Here is a 23,313-nt window from a genome sequence, read left to right as displayed (position 1 = left end):
TTGAAGGCAGAGCGAGCAAAGCGGGCAATGTAGTACGAGGTGTGTGCCAGCTGAGGGGAAGTGTGTTAGTGAACACAAAGAGAAGTGGGACAGGGCTCAACCACATGCTGTCTAGCCCTCCCCAACTTCCAACTCTGTGTGGAAGTGCATTTCTAAATATGTGCGCGCACTTGCCCATGGCTTTACCACATGCCTAATATGGACCAGCTAAAACAATACAGTAAGAACGTGGGAATTTCCCAATCAACAATATTGTGCAAGGCTTCTTTTACATGGGCATTGCTGTTTAATTTAGTCACTGTGCCCAACTTGACCTGTGCTTCGAGGTTCATCTCGCTCTATTTAGGCCTTGCTGTTTTTTTCTGCAGTGAAAAAAGCTGCTATTGTGGAAAGGCTTGACAAGAGGACGTGACTCAAATGCAAATAATTTTTCCACTCATTTGTTAGGGGGATATCTTGTTGAGTCGCTGTCAAACAGACATTCTAGTTTGTTTTTGTTCAGTATAAATTATACATTTATAAATATACACATATATATATATATTTTGGAAGAAATAAATTAATACTTTTATTTAGAGTGGATGCATTAAGTTGATCAAAAGTGACAGGAGAGTATTTTTTGCTTATTGCCATGCTTAATGCTAGTAATGCTCATTACTTTTTAAAATATATTAAAATAGAAAACGGTTATTTTATATGTCAATACTATTTTAGAATATTACTGTTATTACTGTATTTTTGATCAAAAATTGAAGTCTAACTAGACTCAAATCTGCATTAATAAAAAAAAAATGCACTGAAACCAAAAAAAAAAATCTTAAGATGTATTTGTTCAAGGTAGCATCACTGTTGTATAATTACCATTATTTTTGAAAATATCATTTTTTTAAATTAATATATATTTTCAAATTTTATTCTTATAAAATTATCATTATTATAATTAATCCTTTTGTAATTATACAGACTTTGGTATACTGTGGTGTTTTTATTGTGCTTATAAATACACTTTTTGGGACTTTAGCTTATTCACCGTATCCCCCAGAGTTAGATAAGTCCATACCACTGTTGCCAAGTCCATGGTTTTCCCGCAGAATTAGCTACTTTAACACTATTGCCACGGGGTGTTTTTTCATGTCCGGTGACTCCAATTATGTTATATTTAGCCCTGGAAATACTAATTTTAGCCTGGCAAAAAACATATATTTTCAGGCTTTTTTTAACCAGGGAAAAAATTGTGCCAATTGGGCAGGTTTTGTTGTGAAAACCTGGCAACCCTGATACATACCATTTTCATTACTCTGGTGGGCGTTTTAGGAAAAGCAATAATAAACACAGACTAGAGGCCTAGACATGCCAAATGCAAATTTTGAGATTTTAAAAGTGGCAAAATTAGCCACATTGATGCTAAGGTGTTGAGGGTGATCACCATGGCATATCATAAAAAATATTATACAACAATAAGCCTCTTTTATGGAGGATATGTACATTCTTAGATTAAAAATAAAATTAAATAAAAATCAAATTAAAGGAACACACTGATTTTTTGGGACGTTAGCTTTTTCACCGTAATGATATAGATAATCATCGCTGTGCGTGCCATAACTCTGTCTGACGCGCACACCGCTAGCCTAGCTTGGCTCAAAGACTGGAGGTAAACGGCTCCAAAAGTGCTCAATAACTGCTCAATTAGAGACAAAATAACGCCAATATTTTCCTATTTACATATTGTGATGTGTATATGTGTACTAAAAACCGATGGAAAATGAAAAGTTGTGATTTTCTAGACCGATATGGCCTACACTTTCATTCCTGCGTATTAATCAGGGAACATTGCTGCTGCAGCGGAGCAATGATATTACACAGCGCCTAAAAATGGTCCCCAGCACGCTCTCTGTGCAAGCAGGTGGTCACATTGGTTATGTTGACAGAAGCTAGCCTGTTTTCAGGCGCTGCGTAATATCATTGCGCCGCTGCACCCATGGATTATTACGCATGAATGAAAGTATAGTTCCTAGCTTTTTTCGGTCTAGAAAATCGCAACTTTTCATTTTCCGTCAGTCTTAGTGAATGATATATAACTATACACATCACAACATTTTAATAGGAAAACGTTGGTGTTATTTAGTCTCTTAATCAGCAGTAGGCCAAATGAAGCCATTTACCTCCAGTCTTTGTGCTAAGCTAGGCTAGCGGTGTGTGTCAGACAGAGTTATGGCATGCACGGAGATGAGAATGGTATGTATGACCTTATCTATCTCTGGGGGATACGGTGAATAAGCTAAAGTCCCAAAAAGTCGGCATGTAATTAATTTGATTTTCAAAACGTTTTGATCTGATCGTTTAAAAAAATGGACCTGGCCTCCATTAATGAGGCTTATTGCTGAATTATATTGTTATGATATGCCATGGCGATCACCCTCAACACCTTAGCATCGTTGTGGCTAATTTTGCCACTTTTAAAATCTCAAAATTTGCATTTGGCATGACTAGGCCTCAAGTTTATTATTGCTTTTCCTAAACCGCCCACCAGAGTAATCTAAAAGTCACCGGATGCCTTTGAAAAGTGATGAGATCACAGGATACATGAGCTCCAGTTACACTCACTTGAAGTGTCCCACAGTGAACCGAATAGAAATTAGGGAGGTGGAAATATCCATCCTGAAATGAGGCCTGTATTCCTCTGGCTATATAATGTAAAACCTCCAGGCCAGACAGAAGTCGGAAGAGCAGACGGGACTTCATCTGTGGTGAGCAATGCTCAAGCAGGAGTAGGAGGGAGCGAGAGACAGCGAGAGTACAGTGCAAAAGCAGAGTGTGTGAGAACAGCCAGGTTCTGGATGACCCGTGACGGAAGCCGTCGCCCACTCGTTCTGAAGCAAGTGGGCAGAAAGCCTAAGACGCTCAACCAGTAAATCACACACACACACAATCTCCGCTCTATGACGTTGGAGAAGACATTCCTCTGTGACAGAAGGATGTAAAATACTCTGCTAATACATTCTAGAAGATCATATACTGCCAAGGTCCATTTATAAATAGACAGTTATTAATAATACATTTTTATGCAGCATAGCTTTTGAGAGTGAAAGCACAATGCTGTTGCTTAGAGTTGAAATTATTATATTACATGAGAAAAGGCAGAATGATATGAAAAATGTAGGAAATATGTTACAAGACGACCACATATATCACATAGCTTACCTGTCATTATTCTAAGATATTTGACTATGTAATGTCACAATTGACCAATTAGAATCAAGTATTCCAGAGACCCACATATTAAAACGATAGTTCCAGTGCTGTTATTGTTAACTAAAACTAACTAAAATATTTGAAATTATAAAAATTCATTTAAGCTATACACCGATCAGGCATAACAATATGACCGGTGAAATTAATAACAATGATTATCTCTTCATAACGACGCCTGTTAGTGGGTGGGAAATGTATTACACATGAAGTGAACATTTTGTCCTCAAAGTTGATGTGTTAGCAGCAGGAAAAATGGGAAAGCGTAAGGATTTGAGCGAGTTTGGCAAAGGCCAAATTGTGATGGCTAGACGACTGGGTCAGAGCATCTCCAAAACTGCAGCTCTTGTGGGGTGTTCCTGGTCTGCAGTGGTTAGTATCTGTCAAAAGTGGTCCAAGGAAGGAACAGAGGTGAACCAGTGACAGGGGCCAAGGCTCATTGATGCACAAACAAACAAACAAGTCCAATCCATGGAGGCCCCACCTCACGACTTACAGGACTTAAATGATCTGCTGCTAACATCTTGGTGCCAGATACCACAGCACACCCTCAGGGGTCTAGTGAAGTCCATGACGGGTCAGAGCTATTTTAGCAACTAAATGGGGACCCGCACACGCACGTCATAATGTTATGCCTGATCGCTGTATATAAAGAAATTGAAAAAAATCACAAAAGCACATAAGCTACAATCCCAAATCTAAACTAAAATGTAAAAAGGTTCTAAATATTAATATATACTATAATAGTGTATAAATAATGTAAAATTGGCACAGGATAGTTTACCTAAAATGTTTTTGCTTGTGTGATTTATTTTATTTTATTTATTTATTTTTTTGACTCATATGGGCAAAAACATTTGAAATGTTCTTCAAAATATCATCCTTTGTGAGTAAACGACAGAATTGTAATTCTTTATGAGTGGACTATCCCTTTAAGCCTTCTCAAATGGCTTTAGCATGTGTTGCATGTTAGTCTCTTTTAAAAAGAGAAAGTGACACATTAATTTGAATTTGAGGGATGTGCCATGTTATTTCTAGCTGGCACGTACGCATGCACATAAGGCTCAGCGATTTATAAATAGAAATGTGTATTAGAACACCTGGGAGGGGAAATAAGGGTCTCCATTCCAGAGCCTTAGCAATTTGGCTTTAGATTGGGATTCAGAGGTCAGGGCTTTTGTTTTCACACTATTACCGGATTCTTTTTTTAAATTCCGTCTGTCATCATCTGGTCAGCTTCTGACATGGCTCCATTTCAATCTTCTCATTGATGTTTAAAGTACAGGAGATGCAAAAGAATAGCAATATGACACTTTTTGAACCCAAAACCTCTGATTTTTCTATAGTCAGGCATGTTATGTAATATTGTAAAAATGGCATCAGGCGGAGTGGGATACAAACTCAAATGCGACGACTCCTCCCGAGGTTTCAGGTCACACCCCGCACCTGTCGCCTGCCACATAAGTGCACGCATCTCGGTTAAACATTAACTTATGACCTACATAACTCAGCCCGAAACAAGCACTCAGTGTGTGTGTGTGTGTGTGTGTGGGAGGTGCTTATATGTTTGTTAATTCCATGACCTATAAATATTTACACGCCTTTTCAGACTTTGTCAGGGTCAGAATCGTCCTTGGAGATGTTCTGTGCACTTGAAGTTAGTCATCTGCATATCTCTGTTTTTGCCCACAGCCTTCCCTGTTTACAGTAAACTCCAAACAGCTCACAAGACATAACCGGACACACACAAGCGTAATCAAGCACAAAAGGTGTGAGTGTGAGAGTGCAGCACTTGCGTATAAAGCTGACCTTTGCCGCATTATAGCTTTATTATATTATATCTGTAAAGCCACTGTATGTGAAATAATATTCAGAAAATCAGAATGTTCTTTTAGTTATTGTAAACAAATCTTAATTTTATCCAGAGGCCCAAACTGAGCAAAAATATGCAGTAGCTGATATTTATATGGGCAAAAAGTAAGATTACATTCTCAAAGCTTTTAATGTAAATTAGTGAGATCACTAATAACAATATAGGAGATTACTTGCATAAAGTCCATATGAATATATCAGTCTTCATATCTCCAGTGTCTTAGTAAGATGATTTTTAAATGCTTTATTATCAAAGCTCTGTACATATAATTCAATGCAACATAATGATGATAGAGATGAACAAAAGAAGTTCCTCAAAAGCCTGATGTTTGAAATTATATATGGATGATCAAGTAAAACTAAATTGCTTTAATCCAGTAAATGTTCATCTTGAAGTATTACCAACAATATAAAAATTATTGTTACCTTTACTTTATAAAAATCGTTAAATAATTCACAGCAAAAAGACAAGTGAATCACAACCTGAAGAGGATTGTATGTACACTATATTGACAAATGTTTTGGAACACACCAGAATCCCCCCTACACCAAACTTTACGCTTGGCACAATGCAGTCAGGCAAGTACCCTTCTCCTGGCAACCTCCAAACCCAGACTCATCAGATCGCCTGACAGAGAAGCATGATTTTTCACTCTAGAGAACACGTCTTCTCTGCTCTAGAGTCCAGTGGTGCCGTGCTTTTGAATTTGTCCAGGAATGAATTTTAGCCTAAGTCCAGCCATGACCCTACCACTAACTTATCCCTAAATTTAGATGGAAATGATGGTGAATAACACTGATATAGATGCACATAACCCTGGTTGTAGCCTAAACTTGACATGACATGTATACTTGTCCCTCGAAACTAATTGATTGTATTGATTGATTGATTGATTGATTGATTGAAATGTTATTCCAGGAACAACAAAGATGTTGATCCAAGAACATGTTGCACTTGTTGAAATCACGTTCACCCATGTGTGTGTAACAGATTTTACAGCAAAGTTTGTATCATGTTGCTTATTTAGAGTCCTTAGAAATTTGAGTATCAAATATGATACAGTAGGCTTTATAGAGTTCACCCACCCCCTCCATCTCCATGCCCTGTGCGGGATCCTTAGTGTTCACTAATGCATTTGTGAGTGAGCTTGAAATCCTTGAGTTTGTGCATCTATGTGCGTCGTATTGCAGACTCTCAGCTGCTGTTGAAGTGTGAAGGACGTGCCGTATGCCACCCGTCGACATCTCCCCGCATCCCAAGCCGTTCCCGTGGTTACGTGGCTGGGTGGGCACAACGGCAGCACTGATTAAGCTCACATGTATAAATAGATCTTACACAACATCCTCTTGTTGATGCCAAGAGCTCGGATAGACGAGAAGGGGACGGGAGGAGGTTGTTGGTTGACCTTTTGCTTTGTGCGTTGAAGCTGCTATTAGAGAACTGCCCACGTTCACCTGCACACGCAAAGTCTACTTCCTGTTGGATTGTGGCTGGTCACCTTGCCTGGATTGGCTTGTTGATGTTGATGACTTGTAATTAAGTTATGATGGGTTCAAGTGCTAACACAGGCCTTCATTTAGGATTAGATGGGAATAAAAGGCAACAACATTGGCAAGGGATCCGACAGCCTTTAAAACTTATAATAGGGAGAAATTATACACGCATAATAGATTATGTCCAGCTATTATACTATTTAAATGTTTAGGGTCTGTAAGATATATTTTTTTAAACGTTATGGAAAGAAAAGTATCTTATGCTCATAATTTATTTGATCAAAAGTTTATTTCTTATTATAAGTGTTGAAAATGATTGTGCTGCTTGATATTTTTTGTAGAAACTGTGAAATTTTTTCTCTGGATTCCTTGATGAATAGAATGTTCAAAAGAACAGAATTTATTTGAAATAGAAATCTTTTGTAACATTATAAATGTCTTCACCCTGACTTCTTATCACGTAGGAGGGTGTGCTCTTTGTTCTAAATCACCTACTCAGCCACTTTTTCCTTTCTCACGAGTTATGAAGACCCATGTGCACTTGTGTCATGCAGCGCATAAAGTTCATGCATGTCTATTAAGTGCACCAAGCTGATTGTATGCAGCTCGTACAACCTTGGACAATTTTATATCAATATCCGCAACACTCAGTGTTCCTACGGATAGGAACGAGTACCAAAGTTATTAAGTATTTGGAAATTACAGCAATAGGTGATGGAAAAGCTTGTTTTACATTCATTTTTACATTTAACATTTTTATATCTAAAGGGATAGTTCACCCAAAAATGTAAATTCTGTCATTAATTACAAGATTTTCGTTCATCTTCAGAAGACAAATTAAGATATTTGTAATAAAATCTGAGCCCGTTCTGTATTCTCCATTGAAACCTACGATGCTTCAAAAAGTTCATAAAGAGATCGTAAAAAGATGTGATCGCTTTATATTATAAACAGATTAAATGTAGACTTTTCTTCACATTTAAACATTGATCAGCGAACATAACACGGGAATGAACCTCAATGCTTCTCACTGAAGCTCAAACGCCCTGCTTATCAAGAGAATGAACCTCATTGGTTCTTGCGGAAGCTCAAATGTGCTGCGTAACACAAGAATGAACCTCATTGGTTCTTGAGGAAGCTCAAGCGTGATGCGTAACATGAGAATGAACCTCATTGGTTCTTGCTGAAGCTCAAGCGTGATGTGTAACACGAGAATGAACCTCATTGGTTCTTGCTGAAGCTCAAGCGTGCTGCGTAACATGAGAATGAACCTCATTGGTTCTTGAGGAAGCTCAAGCGTGATGCGTAACACGAGAATGAACCTCATTGGTTCTTGAGGAAGCTCAAGCGTGATGCGTAACATGAGAATGAACCTCATTGGTTCTTGCTGAAGCTCAAGCGTGCTGCGTAACATGAGAATGAACCTCATTGGTTCTTGAGGAAGCTCAAGCGTGATGCGTAACACGAGAATGAACCTCATTGGTTCTTGCTGAAGCTCAAGCGTGCTGCGTAACCCGAGAATGAACCTCATTGGTTCTTGAGGAAGCTCAAGCGTGCTGCGTAACATGAGAATGAACCTCATTGGTTCTTGAGGAAGCTCAAACGTGCTGCGTAACACGAGAATGAACCTCATTGGTTCTTGCTGAAGCTCAAGTGTGCTGCGTAACACGAGAATGAACCTCATTGGTTCTTGCTGAAGCTCAAGCGTGATGCGTAACATGAGAATGAACCTCATTGGTTCTTGAGGAAGCTCAAGCGTGATGCGTAACATGAGAATGAACCTCATTGGTTCTTGAGGAAGCTCAAGCGTGATGCGTAACACGAGAATGAACCTCATTGGTTCTTGCTGAAGCTCAAGAGTGCTGCGTAACATGAGAATGAACCTCATTGGTTCTTGAGGAAGCTCAAGCGTGATGCGTAACACGAGAATGAACCTCATTGGTTCTTGCTGAAGCTCAAGTGTGCTGCGTAACACGAGAATGAACCTCATTGGTTCTTGCTGAAGCTCAAGCATGCTGCGTAACACGAGAATGAACCTCATTGGTTCTTGCTGAGGCTCAAATGTGCTGCGTAACACGAGAATGAACCTCATTGGTTCTTGCTGAAGCTCAAGCGTGATGCGTAACACTAGAATGAACCTCATTGGTTCTTGAGGAAGCTCAAGCGTGATGCGTAACACTAGAATGAACCTCATTGGTTCTTGCTGAAGCTCAAACGTGCTGCGTAACATGAGAATGAACCTCATTGGTTCTTGCTGAAGCTCAAACGTGCTGCGTAACACGAGAATGAACCTCATTGGTTCTTGCTGAAGCTCAAGCGTGATGCGTAACACTAGAATGAACCTCATTGGTTCTTGAGGAAGCTCAAGCGTGATGCGTAACACTAGAATGAACCTCATTGGTTCTTGCTGAAGCTCAAGCGTGATGCGTAACACTAGAATGAACCTCATTGGTTCTTGAGGAAGCTCAAGCGTGATGCGTAACACTAGAATGAACCTCATTGGTTCTTGAGGAAGCTCAAGCGTGATGCGTAACACTAGAATGAACCTCATTGGTTCTTGCTGAAGCTCAAGCGTGCTGCGTAACACGAGAATGAACCTCATTGGTTCTTGCTGAAGCTCAAACGTGCTGCGTAACATGAGAATGAACCTCATTGGTTCTTGCTGAAGCTCAAACGTGCTGCGTAACACGAGAATGAACCTCATTGGTTCTTGAGGAAGCTCAAACGTGATGCGTAACACGAGAATGAACCTCATTGGTTCTTGAGGAAGCTCAAACGTGCTGCGTAACACGAGAATGAACCTCATTGGTTCTTGCTGAAGCTCAAGCGTGCTGCGTAACACGAGAATGAACCTCATTGGTTCTTGAGGAAGCTCAAACGTGCTGCGTAACACGAGAATGAACCTCATTGGTTCTTGCTGAAGCTCAAGCGTGATGCGTAACACTAGAATGAACCTCATTGGTTCTTGAGGAAGCTCAAGCGTGATGCGTAACACTAGAATGAACCTCATTGGTTCTTGCTGAAGCTCAAACGTGCTGCGTAACATGAGAATGAACCTCATTGGTTCTTGCTGAAGCTCAAGCGTGCTGCGTAACACGAGAATGAACCTCATTGGTTCTTGCTGAAGCTCAAACGTGCTGCGTAACATGAGAATGAACCTCATTGGTTCTTGCTGAAGCTCAAGCGTGCTGCGTAGCACGAGAATGAACCTCATTTTGTTGTAAGTTAATCACATAATGCATAAACATAAATGTGCATAAACCACTGGGAGACCACAGTTGGTTGTTATTACCTCTACTGCACTAATAGAAAGTTAGTTTATAAAAAGATGCTTAATATAAAGTATTTTGTTAAATCGGAAGATTTTATGATGTAGTCATGCACACTTAGGCCGGAGACAGCGTGGTGAGCGTGGCGTTTCTGTTGCGTGTCATCCGCGGGCGGGCTGCCTGGCGTTTTCTCTGTCTTTGCACACCAGAAGCGTGTCTGACGCGGCGCTGCTGCTGGTATTAATGTACAGGGAAGCCCTATACTTCATGTTAAATAATATAAATATATTGCCTATTGATACAGCAAAGACAACGTCTGCAGTAGCCTATTGATCATACATATCTATGGCATTGACGGCAAAATAGGCTACAGAATATTTTGTTCTGTATTGACAGGTTTAATATTTCATATCGATAATTATGTTGTTTTTTATTATTACAATTAGGCCTATCTCTGCATTTATGTTAACCTACAGACTTTCGAAACATGAAAATGACATTTATTAATATATATTTGTGTCAAAATGCGATATAAACATGTTTTCCTATTCTATTTTGCCTGGAAACGCTTCCAACACGCTCGCGTGTCGCGTGAAAAATAGGCGTCTCTTCTATTAGAAGCATGCACGCGTATTCCACGCAGGCAGTGTGCAAGCTCTAACCGGTTAACATGGAAGCTGAAATAAAAACGGACATGCCACGCAGCCGAGACACTCACAGCACGCTTGCAGCGTGTCCCCGGCCTTACTAAACCTTCTCATCCTAGCCTTAAAAGCTGAGGAGGACTCTAGCCTAAAAGCCTCCTAAGGAGTGGACTAGGAAATACCTTCATTTTGAGAAGCGCTGTATAATTTAACTCCAGTTAAAGCTAAGAAATCTAAAGCTAATGGGAAGCTAGTTAATCAGGGCTTTGGAATGCAGGTGTCATAATGAACTTAAGCAAACATGACTTCTTATTGTTCTTTTAAAACAGGCTTAAAAATGCAACACCCATTATGTTTTATACAATTGGTTACTGAGGTCCCCGATCTTTTATCCAGGTCATTGGCCTGGAAAAGGTTTAAGACTCCTACCTAACACCTGGAAAACCCTTTGCATGCTTATTTTCTCAACCTTTTCCACTGTTTTGCTGTTTTCTTGGATGTGCGTCATATGGCAGTCAGGTGTTGACATGTTTACTGCAGCGGCGCATCTGATGTGGCCATCTTGTTTATTAGAGCAGTCATGAGACTTGCACATTTGAATGCCGTAATGCTATAAACTCCACTTCTCCTCCACTCTTACATAACCTGTTGATTTGCTTCACATTTAAATCTCTTGGAACGATCGGTTCGGTGTCAGGACTGCCTTCAGTTAACTTGAGTAAGGAGTATTTAACAAAAAGGTCATTCACAGAAAGAGATTATAAAGTTAGTTCGTATTTAAAATGCAAGTTGTCCGATGACGTCCCAAGGTTTACTGGATGCACCGGAGCAGATTAATCATTTTTTAAGTACATCTGTTTTGTGTATAATGTGTGTGTGTGCACCGCTGTGGGTGTGTTGCGTTTTTTCTTTCCCTCGCCGTTGTTTGAAAGTGGCCTGAATGACTGAGTTCACTGTTAACCTGGAAAGAAGGCTGGTTATGTAACGAGCCCCAGAATTCTGCTGATAACTTGCACTCCTCACCCTCCCTCCTTGTGTCGCGCATCACACACTCACTCCGTGCCTGTTTGGCTCGAAAAAGTAGGGCAGGATTTTCCTTTGCGCTCTTGTCCCCTCCTATTTTTTCCCCTGCATCCTGTGCGAGCGTGCATGAGCAGTCTATCGCTGCTATTCCCTCTGCCACTCAGCTGATTACTGACTTATGTAAGGTGGAAAATCGAGCAAAAGTAGGACAGGATATACCAGAGAAAAACACTACATAACCAGCGGGCCGCATTTATTCATAGAAGGAACTGAAAGTTTTATTTTAATATTCAGTCTCTGATGTTATATTTTTAAAACACAATACAATTTAGCATGACCTTTTTTGGGTTCAGAAGTGTTTTCTTTGGAAAGCACACTGTGAATGAGATGCTGTGTGCTTGTTTGTGCAAACGTGTTGACTGTGCAAGCCTTGTAGCACTTGGGACAGTGTTGAGACAGATGGTGTAAATTCAGGTGAGCTGAGGGAGGCACTCCAGGTTATTTCCGTGTTAATTGCTGGGAGTTTGCGCGTGTGTGTGTGTGTGTGTTGGGCCGCACAGAGATGGTTATGTAACCGCAGTGGTGTGAGTCTGGTTGGCAGTAAACAGGGTGGAGGGGAGGGAGGGACGTGAGAACTCAGCTTAGGAGCATGGCTGCGCCCCGGTGCTAACTTAACCCCTTGTGCACCGGTACGAGGGACGGGTGCACATAAAACAAATCAAATTCCCTTCAGCATTTGAAAAATATGATTATGTAAGGGTGTGTGTGTGTGTGTATACATATATATATATATATATATATATATATATATATATATATATATATATATATATATATATATATATATTATATATATATATGTTGATTGGGATATCAGGGTTGATTGATTGATATGTTGAAGATATCAGGGCAAAAATATCCCTGTGTGAGTTTCTGTATGAACTGTTGTGCATCTCCGAGCAACACACAATGGTTTAATTTCTGAATGGATCAGTATTTTGAGCAAATCAATCACGTGAGCCAATGATTCAATGATTCCTGAATGAGTCAGTTTTTTGAATGAATGAATGACACCTACTGGCTGATTAAGTTTCTTATTTAGAGCATCATAAAATAAAAAAAAGATATTTTATCTTTTAATAGTATTGCACAATATTACTTCTTTAAGACTTCTTTAAAAACATAAAACAAATCTTACAGTTCTAAAACTTTTGACCGGTAGTATGTGTGTGTGTATGTATATATATATAATGACTTTAAATTCTCTTTTGACAGTTATTTCTCAGCTTAATTAATTGCGAATAATTTGATTAATTAATCGGCGCATCATGTAATTAATTGTATTTAACAATTTTAATCAATTGACAGAAATGTTAACAACTTGATCAGATATATCGATCCCCTGTATTGTAATCGTTGCCCTATGGACTTTATTGGACTTATTATTAAATTAAATAAACAATTAATAAAACTGTATTATCTTAAGAGTTATCGTCCTTGGTATGAACAGGTCTTAATGGTCAAAGAAAAGGATCATGAAAAGCAAAATTATGACTTGTATTAATGCCAAAAGTTTACAATTTCAGGCAAAAAAATGATATGACATCTCACTTCTCCAACCTTTTTTTACCTTTCATTTACAGTATGCTAACTCAGTTTCATTGCTTTTCTCTCTCTCTTCTAACTGTCCCTCCAGCGGTCGTTTTTCTGCCGTCTGACAGGTGACAATAAGTCAGAGAAGTTCTTTAAAGTGTTTTACGAGCGGATGAAGCTGGCCCAGCAAGAGATCAAGGCAACTGTGACGGTGAACACCAGCGATCTGGGCAGCAAGCGCAAAGACGAGGACGCCAACGACAAGGATGCCCAAACGCGCAAGAAAGGTCAGGACCTACAAGAACAACAAGTACCGCGGGGCAAGTGTTTATAATGAATAAATGTATACTATTCAACCTAGACATACAAAAGCATTCTAAACAAATACAATTCTCCCTATCTTTCAGTCAAGGATGTTGCTGTAGTTACCGAGGAAGTGCGGGAGCAACTTATTGAAGCTTCTACAGCCACTAAAAAGGCCTTCACTGCTTACCGAAGGGAGGCAGACGCGGACGAGCATCTGAATGTGGCGGAGGGGCAGACAAGCACGGGAGAAAAGAACCAGGACGACAACGAGATGAGCGTGATCATAACCATCATGCAGCCAATCCTGCGCCTCATGCAGCTGCTCTGTGAAAACCACAACCGTGAACTGCAGGTCAGCCGCTGAACTTGAGAATATTTTGTAAAAATGTGCATTGTTAATGCTAAGCATTCACACAGAACACACAGACACAGGTCAGAGGAACAAAAAAATGCAAGGTCTAGAGGCCTTTTTCAGATGTTGAACTTCCTGAGCGCCACTTTTTTAGTACATTGTGTCATCTGCGAGATGCTGTAAGAGACATGAGGTGTGAAGCCAATGGTCAAACATGTTAATCTAGCGCAGTGGTTCCCAACCTTTTGTCCATTAAGCCCCACAATTTACATATAAGAAACCCTGACACCCCCCCCCCCCCCCACACACACACACACACACAAAAACTAAACCAAAAAAACATTAAAAAATTAACTAGAAGGTGGAACAGCAGCAATACACTGCAAAAAAAGAGAAGCTTTTTTTTAGTATTTTTGTCTTGTTTCCAGTCCAAATATCTAAACATTCTTAAATCAAGATAATTAGATATTTTAATTTGATATTAATACTTTAAGTTTCCTTGGTAAGCAGCTGATCATTTGGAGCATTCTTAGAAACTATATGAAAAGTTTTTTTTATATCCATGTTTGTTTTATTCAGCATATAACCCCCCCCCCCCCCCCCCCACACACACACACACACACACACACGTTCTGTGAGTACAGACACTATGTTGCTTAGCTAACTGTACTTTACTTGTAGTTTTGCTGTTGGCTATTTCTCAAGGAACTGTATGATTGGTATCAGAAAAGATCAGACAACCGCTCTAAATGAAATGTTATTTGCTAGCTGTTTTTGGTGTATTTCTTAAATAAGCTGAATATTTGAGAAACCAGGGTCTTGATTTTATACATCAGCTAAAAGTTGCCAGAATGGATTTCAGTATGCCAGGGACTGAAAGTTTAGTAGAAATGTTGTTAGCTGAAAAGGATAACAACATATTTCATTCAATACTGGAAAAATTACATAAAAGAAAAGAAAGAAAATAAACAGATTTTATATCTTACGAAGTGTTTCATGCTAGTTTCGCAGTAATTAGCTAAACATCAACCTTTTGGTGAAATGTTTAATAATTATTTTCTAGCTTACCTATTGCTTGTACTTGAACTTTAACATAACCCCATCCTGCAGATGGTTACATCATAAACACAATTTTGATTTTTCCTCTTGAATGTGATATGCAAGTCCTCAAAGAAAAACATACGAGTGGGAATTAAACTAACCTTTGAATCTTGATTGAATCTAAATCCTATCCCATATCCCCGTTATGTATCGACTGTGCTCTAATATGACTTCTACATACAAAAGCTTCACGTTTCCTGTTTTTCCCGCTTGTTCCCCAGAACTTCCTTCGCTGCCAGAACAACAAAAACAACTACAACCTGGTGTGTGAGACACTACAGTTCCTGGATTGTATATGTGGCAGCACCACAGGGGGCCTGGGGCTGCTGGGACTCTATATTAACGAGAAGAACGTCGCTCTCATAAACCAGACGGTGGAGAGCCTGACAGAATACTGCCAGGGCCCTTGCCATGAAAACCAGGTGGACCTGACACATCCACACACTCTTTTGTTCTACACTTTAAAGGAATAGTTCACCCAAAAATAAAAATGTGTGTAATTTTTTTCTTGTTTACCCCCATAAATACAAGCACTACAGTATATTCCAAATATTCTGAAGCATGCAACACATGTAGGAAAACTAAAATTTAGGTCAGTGTACTTTGAAAATGTGATCTGTTAACCACTAGGACAGAATCAATGAGTTGATCTAGTCAGTGAGTTAAACTCTTGAATCAGGGATGTGTTTTCCAAAAGCATTGTAGCACCGTGTCCTAACGGCACGTGCCGCGTCACTCGATAATGGGTATCTTTTCCAGGTTAATTTGAGTTTTTGACGCTGGAATCTTATCGCATCATGTCTGGTTCGGACACGGTGTAAGCTTAAGTAGATTGTAGAAACCACTGGTGCCAATGGTTTCAACAACTTGGAATTCAACCCTGATAAGTCTGATTCGTGAACAAAGTAAATGAAGTCAGAATTGTCATTTTTTTGGGTGAACTTTTGCTTTAAGATACACATACACTATATACCCGTATACTCAAAATCTACGCAAATCTTTCTTTGTGTGTTGGGATAGCATTATGCAACTTTTCCAACGTCATATGACCATTATGGGGGCTGATTGTCGTCATTGTCCTAATTTTTCGAAGAAGAAATGTAGTGTACTTGCATGCTGACAGTGTGCTTTTGTCCCGTAATGACTGGATAATTAGTCTCTCACTGAAACACTCTGTTCCAGAGCCATAATCAGTTAATTGCAGTTTAATTTTCATATTAAACTTGTGGGAATGTGCTTTCTGTAACCGTTTGTTCTGTGATGTGCAGTTTTTGTTTAGCGTTTCACTTTATTGCCCATTTCTGTAACTTATTAACTTACCTTTAAGAAGGGGTCTTTCTAATATACACTACCATTCAATAGAAATGAAAGGCGTCATGAACTGGCTTTAAAAAAAAAAAAGTATTCTGTTGCCTGAGGTCAACTAATGACGTTTGTGTGGTTTTTACATTCAAAAACATAACTAATAAGTAATAGGCTATTTTCTGCACTGGTTGAGGCTCTTTCCTGAACGCTGGTTCTGATGGGCGTGCCGCACTGGAGACTTGGAAGTAAACGCCCACGGCTAGGATTGGATAAGATTTGCATATTTAATGAGCTTCAGCTCCTGTCATATCTATGCCCCTGTCAGTTCAGTTCACATGAGAGGGGTTGATTTGAAAGTAGCAACCGTAATGATTCAAGTACGTCTTTATCAAACAAACATAATGATTTATTTCTCATCCACCCGCGATTAATTGGACTATTATCTGTGTATTACATAGCCCGCACGATCGTTCGATATAAATCGTTCGTATTTTTTTTTTAAAAAATTTATGTGTAGCACTTTGGGATAATTTTTAACTATGAAAAGGGCTTTACAAATAAAATATATTATTATTATTATTATTATTATTATTATTATTATTATTATTATTATTATTATTATTATTATTATTAAGGCAAACCGCACACACACACACACACACACACACACACACGTGCGTGCACAACCTTCAAGTGTCAAGTCAAGAGAGAGAGAATAGCGCAGAACAAGAAAATAATGAGATTCATCGGCCTGCCGACGGGTTTTCGTTTTGGTAGCCTGTCTGGAAAACACACAGCACCGCGACGTTGGGCTTTGCGAGCGCTCACCCTTACATGTCTGAGACCAAAGTGCTAAAGGTATGTTCTGTTACACGTACATATAAGCAAAACGATCTATAACAATGCAATACTATTACATATAAAAACACGTTTTACTCACATAAGTTTGTTGCACCATTCCTTCTGTCGGATCCAATATAGAAGAAACAGCATTGTGTTTTAATATTAAATGCCTGCAAATCCAGCATCGACCTGAGATTGGTTTATAAACGATTCCTCAGTGAAATTAAGTGAACACCATATCTTCCCCACTTCAGCTGGAACTTCATTAAAAATAAAGTTCAGCCACACATTCCTTATATTATGATTGGAAGGAAGCTTATGCAGCGACTGTGTTCTTCCACAACCATGAATAGCGCAATATCTTGCTATCTTCTTTGGCATGTTTATTGCTGCTGGCTAGCGTGATCCGAACGGCTCCATGAGTCAGTGGGCGGGGCTACTGAACTTCACGTGCTTATTATTCTGTAGAGGCGGTGTTTCGCAACAGATGACGTCAAGATGCAGACGCGATCGTTTCTGAGCCTGGTCTATAAAAGCTTTTCTTTGACTAACAAGGACGTTTTCAGCTCTGAAACTTACAGGATAATCATATTAATATATTACCATAATAATTATATTACCATGACCTTTTATATATCAAAAGCTCAAGGGAAAGTTGACTTCTCAATGTATCACCCCTTTAACAGTTTTAAGCAGCACAACTGTTTCAAAATGCATGCAAAATTATATTTTAAAATATATTAAAATAGAAAGCAGTTATTTTAAATTGCAATAATATTCCACAAAATTGTTTTCTGATCAAATAAATGCAGCCTTGGTGAGCAAAAGAAACTTCTTTCAAAAAAAATGTAAAATTCTTGAACAGTAGTAAACATGTAACATCTTTTCCCTTGTTCAGAACTGTATTGCCACGCATGAATGTAACGGTATCGACATCATCATCGCTCTCATCCTCAATGACATCAACCCTCTCGGCAAGAAGAGGATGGACTTGGTGCTGGAGCTCAAGGTTCGAGAACACCTCCAGAGCTTTGTGGGACATGAAGTTTTCGGTTTAGTTCAAAATAATTGATGTGAATTGCTTTTTTCTATATTATTATTCTACAGAATAACGCTTCAAAACTGCTGCTGGCCATCATGGAAAGCCGCCACGACAGTGAGAACGCGGAGAGGATTCTGTATAACATGAGGCCTAAAGAACTGGTAAATGCAAACAATGAATGCGCAAGCTAGCAGTGTTAATATAAAGTTGGCACTTTGCTTTGGAAATTCATCTTTCTCATATTCCTGCAGGCAGATTTTCTGTTTTGCATACTGTAGGCACACTAACCACCATACTACTGTCATCATCATTTAAATGTTTGATTGATGTACAGGTGGAGGTGATCAAAAAGGCTTACATGCAGGGAGAAATTGAGGTAGAACACAACGACGATGATGAAAACGGTGAGGAAGAGCATGCCGCTTCTCCCCGAAACGTGGGTCACAACATCTACATCCTTGCCCATCAGGTGAAGCACACGAATATGCATTTACACCCTTATGTATTATGTGATTATGTCACCCTCTTCCCCTCCCCATTGCAGCTATATAGATTTTCTGACGGTTCACGTAATTATCGGGGTCATCGTCAGAGGATCAGTTATGTAACCATGTTAGAAACAGGGCAGCATTTCCACCGGCCCTCCAAATGACACTGTGTGGAATCAGAGGTATGCGATTTGAAAAGACCAGAGAACAAAATACATTTGACAGGGCCTTTTTACTCAAGTCATAAAGAAATATGCTTTTGCAGGTTGCAGCTCAAAAGGTCAATCCATAATTTTATCAACAATTAATCCGTTTAGTTTCAGCACTGGAGCAGATTCTGTGGTGGCTACACGGTTTCAAAAAGTCTTTATTTGTTCACCGCTGGGCTTTGACCCTAAGTTGTTTTCATAATTGGGGCATTGTGAGAATATTGAATGTGGCTATTTTATTGCCGTCTAGCTGTCGGGGAAAGAGATCAGATTTAGATGCATGATAAAAAGACATTTCTTTTAAATAATCACATGATAAGCAGATTTAAAAATGGAATATACATACAGCATAACATTTATTTATAAAGTATCCCCAAAAGAAGATATTTACAATACAATTTACATTACATTATTTTTGCAGACAGATGTTATTGTATTGTATTACGTTCTGTATTATTGTTTTAAAATTGGAAATCCCCCCCCCCCCCACACACACAATAATCACATTCATATTACATAAATTTAACAATGACCCAAAACATACTGTATGTGAATTTAAATGCTGCTTCTTTACAAGCCAGATTTTTATGAACACAATTCTGAGAAATTCTTCTTCTACATTCAGTTTTCTCATTCAGGTCAATCCCTGTCATGGAGGGCCAACAGTTTGATAACAAAACTGTGAGTTAGTTAAAAGTTAATATATAGGCGTGTTTCTAGCTGAATAACATCATATACAGAGGTTTGTTACCGTCAAAGCAAGAACGTTAAAAACTGCACACCCATGCCAAACTCTACTATATGTAGTAGTTGTGAAAAAGAGTTTAATTTATAAAAGGCTTTAGATTGGAAAAATGTTGCATGTTTGCCTAAGGTGTGGGTGGCATGATCTCTTAAACAATGCAGCAGTGGACATTTGACATCATATCCCGAAACATTCATAGATTGGGTATGTCATTAATATGGAGCAACTTGCGTATTGGGTAGTTCTGAGTTCAGGTTTGCGTTATTCATTTTATGTCAGCATTTTTCCCAGACAGGCGTTGGCCTTTAGTTGACGGTAAAGTGTGTTGTGAGCAAAACAAGGCCAGACGAGTCATTACAACATATATACACGGTCTCAATGAAAACAAACACGGTCTCATCCCTTTTTCCACATACTCCCACAGCTAGCCAGACACAACAAGGAACTCCAGGCCATGCTGAAACCAGGAGGGACATACGGAGAGGGAGATGAAGCTTTGGAGTTCTATGCCAAACACACAGCGCAAATTGAGGTCAGTGGTGTTCATCAATGGAGGCCGTTATTGATCCACCATTCATAGTTTCTCACACTGGAGTACCAGCAACAGTGTTACTACCATTTATACAGTGAAAAACTGACATGAAGCACAAATGAAAATGTCCCGAGACATAGCATATCATAGTGGCACACTAAATATCACTGAACACACGTTTATCAGCTTTCATACATAGTTAGTCCTATTACGCCAAAGTTTGTTTATATACAATTTTTTAACCTTAAGGCCCTTTCACACTGGACGCGATTTTGACGTGCGAATAATTCGTGCAATGTTTTTTTTTTCTCGATCAGTTGTTTGTGTAATGAGCGCTTCCACACCGAACGCGAATGTGCTGAGGCGAAAAAACGACATTTATTTTTTTCGTTTCGATATCGATGTCGATTTTTTTTACTCTAGCGGCGACAAAAACGGCTTCAACCAATCACATAAAAGGAAACAAAGGTGACGAAATGTCCAGTTGATGTCACAAGCTATTCAATCAACTTTAACATTTGCCAGGCATGGCATTTCTCATGAGATTACAACTGTAAGCTGTACAGCTGCAGCTGTGTTTGCCCACTGTATGCTACAGACAGCAATATCTTATAACCTTTTATAAATAGTTGATTTTTTTTTTTAAACATTGTGTCCGCGATTATGGAAAGTGAATGTGTTGCCATCAGTAGGCTACGTCTGTGGCACTGAAATGTTTACAATGTTTACTCTACTGGAAACATCTGCTCGGATCGATTGATTCCCTGAAGTGCACGGTTTGTCTCGTCAGATGCGCTGCCGTCTCTAGAGGAGATCCTCAAATTGTCCCACAGACTTTAGAAAGTAAGTGCTGAACCGGCCATGATAAAGTTTTAGCTCCTGTACAAGATTAGCATCCTCCCCTTCAGACTCTCTGTTCTGTAAGACTGGCTGCACCCAAAACCTTCTTCTCGGTCCTTTAAATAAAATGAAAAGCTCGTCTTCACTGAATGATGAAGTGCCCGTGTTTTCTCGGCTGTCGCCGCCAATGTTTTGGAATGTTGCTGCTCTGAAACGTCGCAAATTCGTGTCGCGGCTGATGTGAATGGTTTTGACGCGAAATATTAGCATGCGAAATATTCACTTATTCGTTACGCTTTTTCGTTACGCGTCCAGTGTGAAAGGACCTGTATGCTGCATTTATTCGAAATAGAAGTCATTTCATCAGGAATCCATGTTACAAGTGAGGGAGGAATATTTCACAATGCAGATTTCACTCCTGTTCAAGTTGGTCAGGCAAATTGGCTGCGTTGACCAACAGAAGTTGCTTGGTTTGTAAGTAACTTTGGTATGAATGGTGCTTCATGCATAGCTACACTATTAACATTGGACCTTTTTTTAACGTGAGATTTAGTTGAAAATTTGCTAACGTGATTGTGCCTTTAGAGGCGACATTGTAGGCCTAACTCTATTTGAAAGTAAAACAGTGTCCACCAAATTGTGTCATTTCATATGCAACCCCTACAGCCAATCCAATCAGCTTACGACATCACGTGATGCTCAGTCTTTCCTTTGCAGATCGTCCGTTTGGATCGCACAATGGAGCAGATCGTATTTCCCGTCCCCAACATATGCGAATTCCTAACCCAGGAGTCCAAGCTCCGTGTCTATTACACCACGGAGCGCGACGAGCAGGGCAGCAAGATCAACGACTTTTTCTTGCGCTCCGAAGACCTCTTCAACGAGATGAACTGGCAGAAGAAGCTGCGAGGTACTCAAGAGGCCACTGGTAACGCAAACTCCGTGCCTTGTGCGTGTCCACTCCCTTCCTCTATTACCTAGTAAGCTTCTTTACACACCCTCTCCACTCCTAGAGCCTCCAGGGACCCATCAGGGCTCTCTCTCCATGCAGTGCGGTCCGCTTTTGGTGCACTTGTGCTGGGATACATACCTCACCCTGACCCCCTTAAGCCAGGGCAGTGGGGAGGGGGTGTAAACTTTAACTAATGTAACATAAACAAGATAGACCTGTAACTAAAAATAATGTTTAAGTTTGCTTAAGTTTTTAGTTCCAAGTGTTCATGCTTGAAAGTTTAAGAAACAAGGGAGGAAGATGGCTCATGGAGAAGTCTGAATAAATCCCAAATAAACACATTGGCAGCTTACATCATAAAAGCTGATTACGGAAATAAGCTGAGTGAGGGATCAAATGAGCAGATGATGGGAAACATGGAACTCTAAAGCCCATTTTCCACCAACAGGGTGGTGCTCAATCTGGAGCCATTTCCGGTTGGCTTTGCACCAGCCCATAAAACCTGCTAGTCTTGAACCAGAAACCTTAAAGGTTGGGTTGGCAAAATGGCCACACAGAATTGGGATGTTAAAAGACCTGGTATAAAAATGAGTACTGATTCAATTACCCATGATACAATTTCAAAATTCTACTGCATTTCTGTGGGAAAAGGGTTTGAAAAGGTGAAGCAGGAATGGTTGGAAATGGGTTTTGAAGTCTGAAGTTCTCAGACAAGAAGAGCATGAGGTCAACCACAATGAAAAGATACAAAGTGCAAGATAAAAAGCTGTCAAAAAGCAGTTCGCCAGACGGAGGGGCTTATGGCAGCCTTTTTTCTTGCATGGCTCCCATGCATGGGACATTTGGCCAGAGTTCTAGATCATATCTTTGAGTCTTCTGGCCCTGAGTTGCTAATAAAAATGAGGGTGTGAATTCTGTGTTCGTTAGTAATGCACTGACGTGAAGGTTTTATCAGGCTGAATCAAAGTAGAAGCAATGTTCCGTTGCCGCAACCCCAAGTCATGAGTGTGGCGACCTCTGTGTGAAAGTCCCCTCCTCCAGTTCCTCTTTTCAGACAAAAAAAAAAAAAAAACCTGTCAAAATAGCCATAGCTCAGACATTAAATCCTCCAGTTAGACTACTCAGAGAGTCATGGGTCAAAGCAAAGGTGGTGGCTGAGGTCAACGAGCTCTCGTACATGGTTTTGCCGTACTAAGAAACCCTTTGAACTCTTTGGTCTTCTTTCTCTGGTTTTTGACTTCAATCTGAGGTGCGGTTGGAGAAATTGTCTCTAAAACTGCCTAACAGCCCCTAACTTCATTCAATATGTGTTTTGTTTGGAATGCCTTTGTTTGAGGAAAAAACTATATTTTCAAAGAAATTCTAGACTTACCAAAGTTAGTGTAATTGGACGTTGTCCTGATTGGATATAATTGGAATTGCACCGGGGTCAGCTGGAATACATTTAAGCTTGA

The 23,313-nt window shown here is 39.6% G+C and overlaps 1 protein-coding gene across 20 annotated transcripts in view; it reads left to right on the top strand.

Annotated features, from left to right (window-relative positions):
- Nucleotides 1-23,313, top strand: part of itpr1b (inositol 1,4,5-trisphosphate receptor, type 1b) — a 183,666-nt gene that overhangs the window by 119,760 nt on the left and 40,593 nt on the right. For 9 of the 20 annotated variants that reach the window (XM_067431963.1, XM_067431972.1, XM_067431969.1 and 6 more), the window contains 8 exons: nucleotides 13,248-13,464; nucleotides 13,552-13,802; nucleotides 15,125-15,325; nucleotides 17,950-18,060; nucleotides 18,159-18,254; nucleotides 18,428-18,562; nucleotides 19,960-20,067; nucleotides 21,625-21,856. In XM_067431963.1, coding sequence (XP_067288064.1) covers nucleotides 13,248-13,464; nucleotides 13,552-13,802; nucleotides 15,125-15,325; nucleotides 17,950-18,060; nucleotides 18,159-18,254; nucleotides 18,428-18,562; nucleotides 19,960-20,067; nucleotides 21,625-21,856 — 1,351 coding nt within the window. The remainder of the gene's footprint in view (nucleotides 1-13,247; nucleotides 13,465-13,551; nucleotides 13,803-15,124; nucleotides 15,326-17,949; nucleotides 18,061-18,158; nucleotides 18,255-18,427; nucleotides 18,563-19,959; nucleotides 20,068-21,624; nucleotides 21,857-23,313) is intronic. The other 11 variants (XM_067431981.1, XM_067431977.1, XM_067431978.1 and 8 more) reach the window with 3 other exon arrangements.

This window comes from Pseudorasbora parva, chromosome 22, assembly GCF_024679245.1.
Source record: "Pseudorasbora parva isolate DD20220531a chromosome 22, ASM2467924v1, whole genome shotgun sequence".
Taxonomy (NCBI): domain Eukaryota; kingdom Metazoa; phylum Chordata; class Actinopteri; order Cypriniformes; family Gobionidae; genus Pseudorasbora; species Pseudorasbora parva.
Note: the sequence above shows the minus strand (reverse complement) of the source record. Positions and strands in the feature narration are given on the sequence as shown.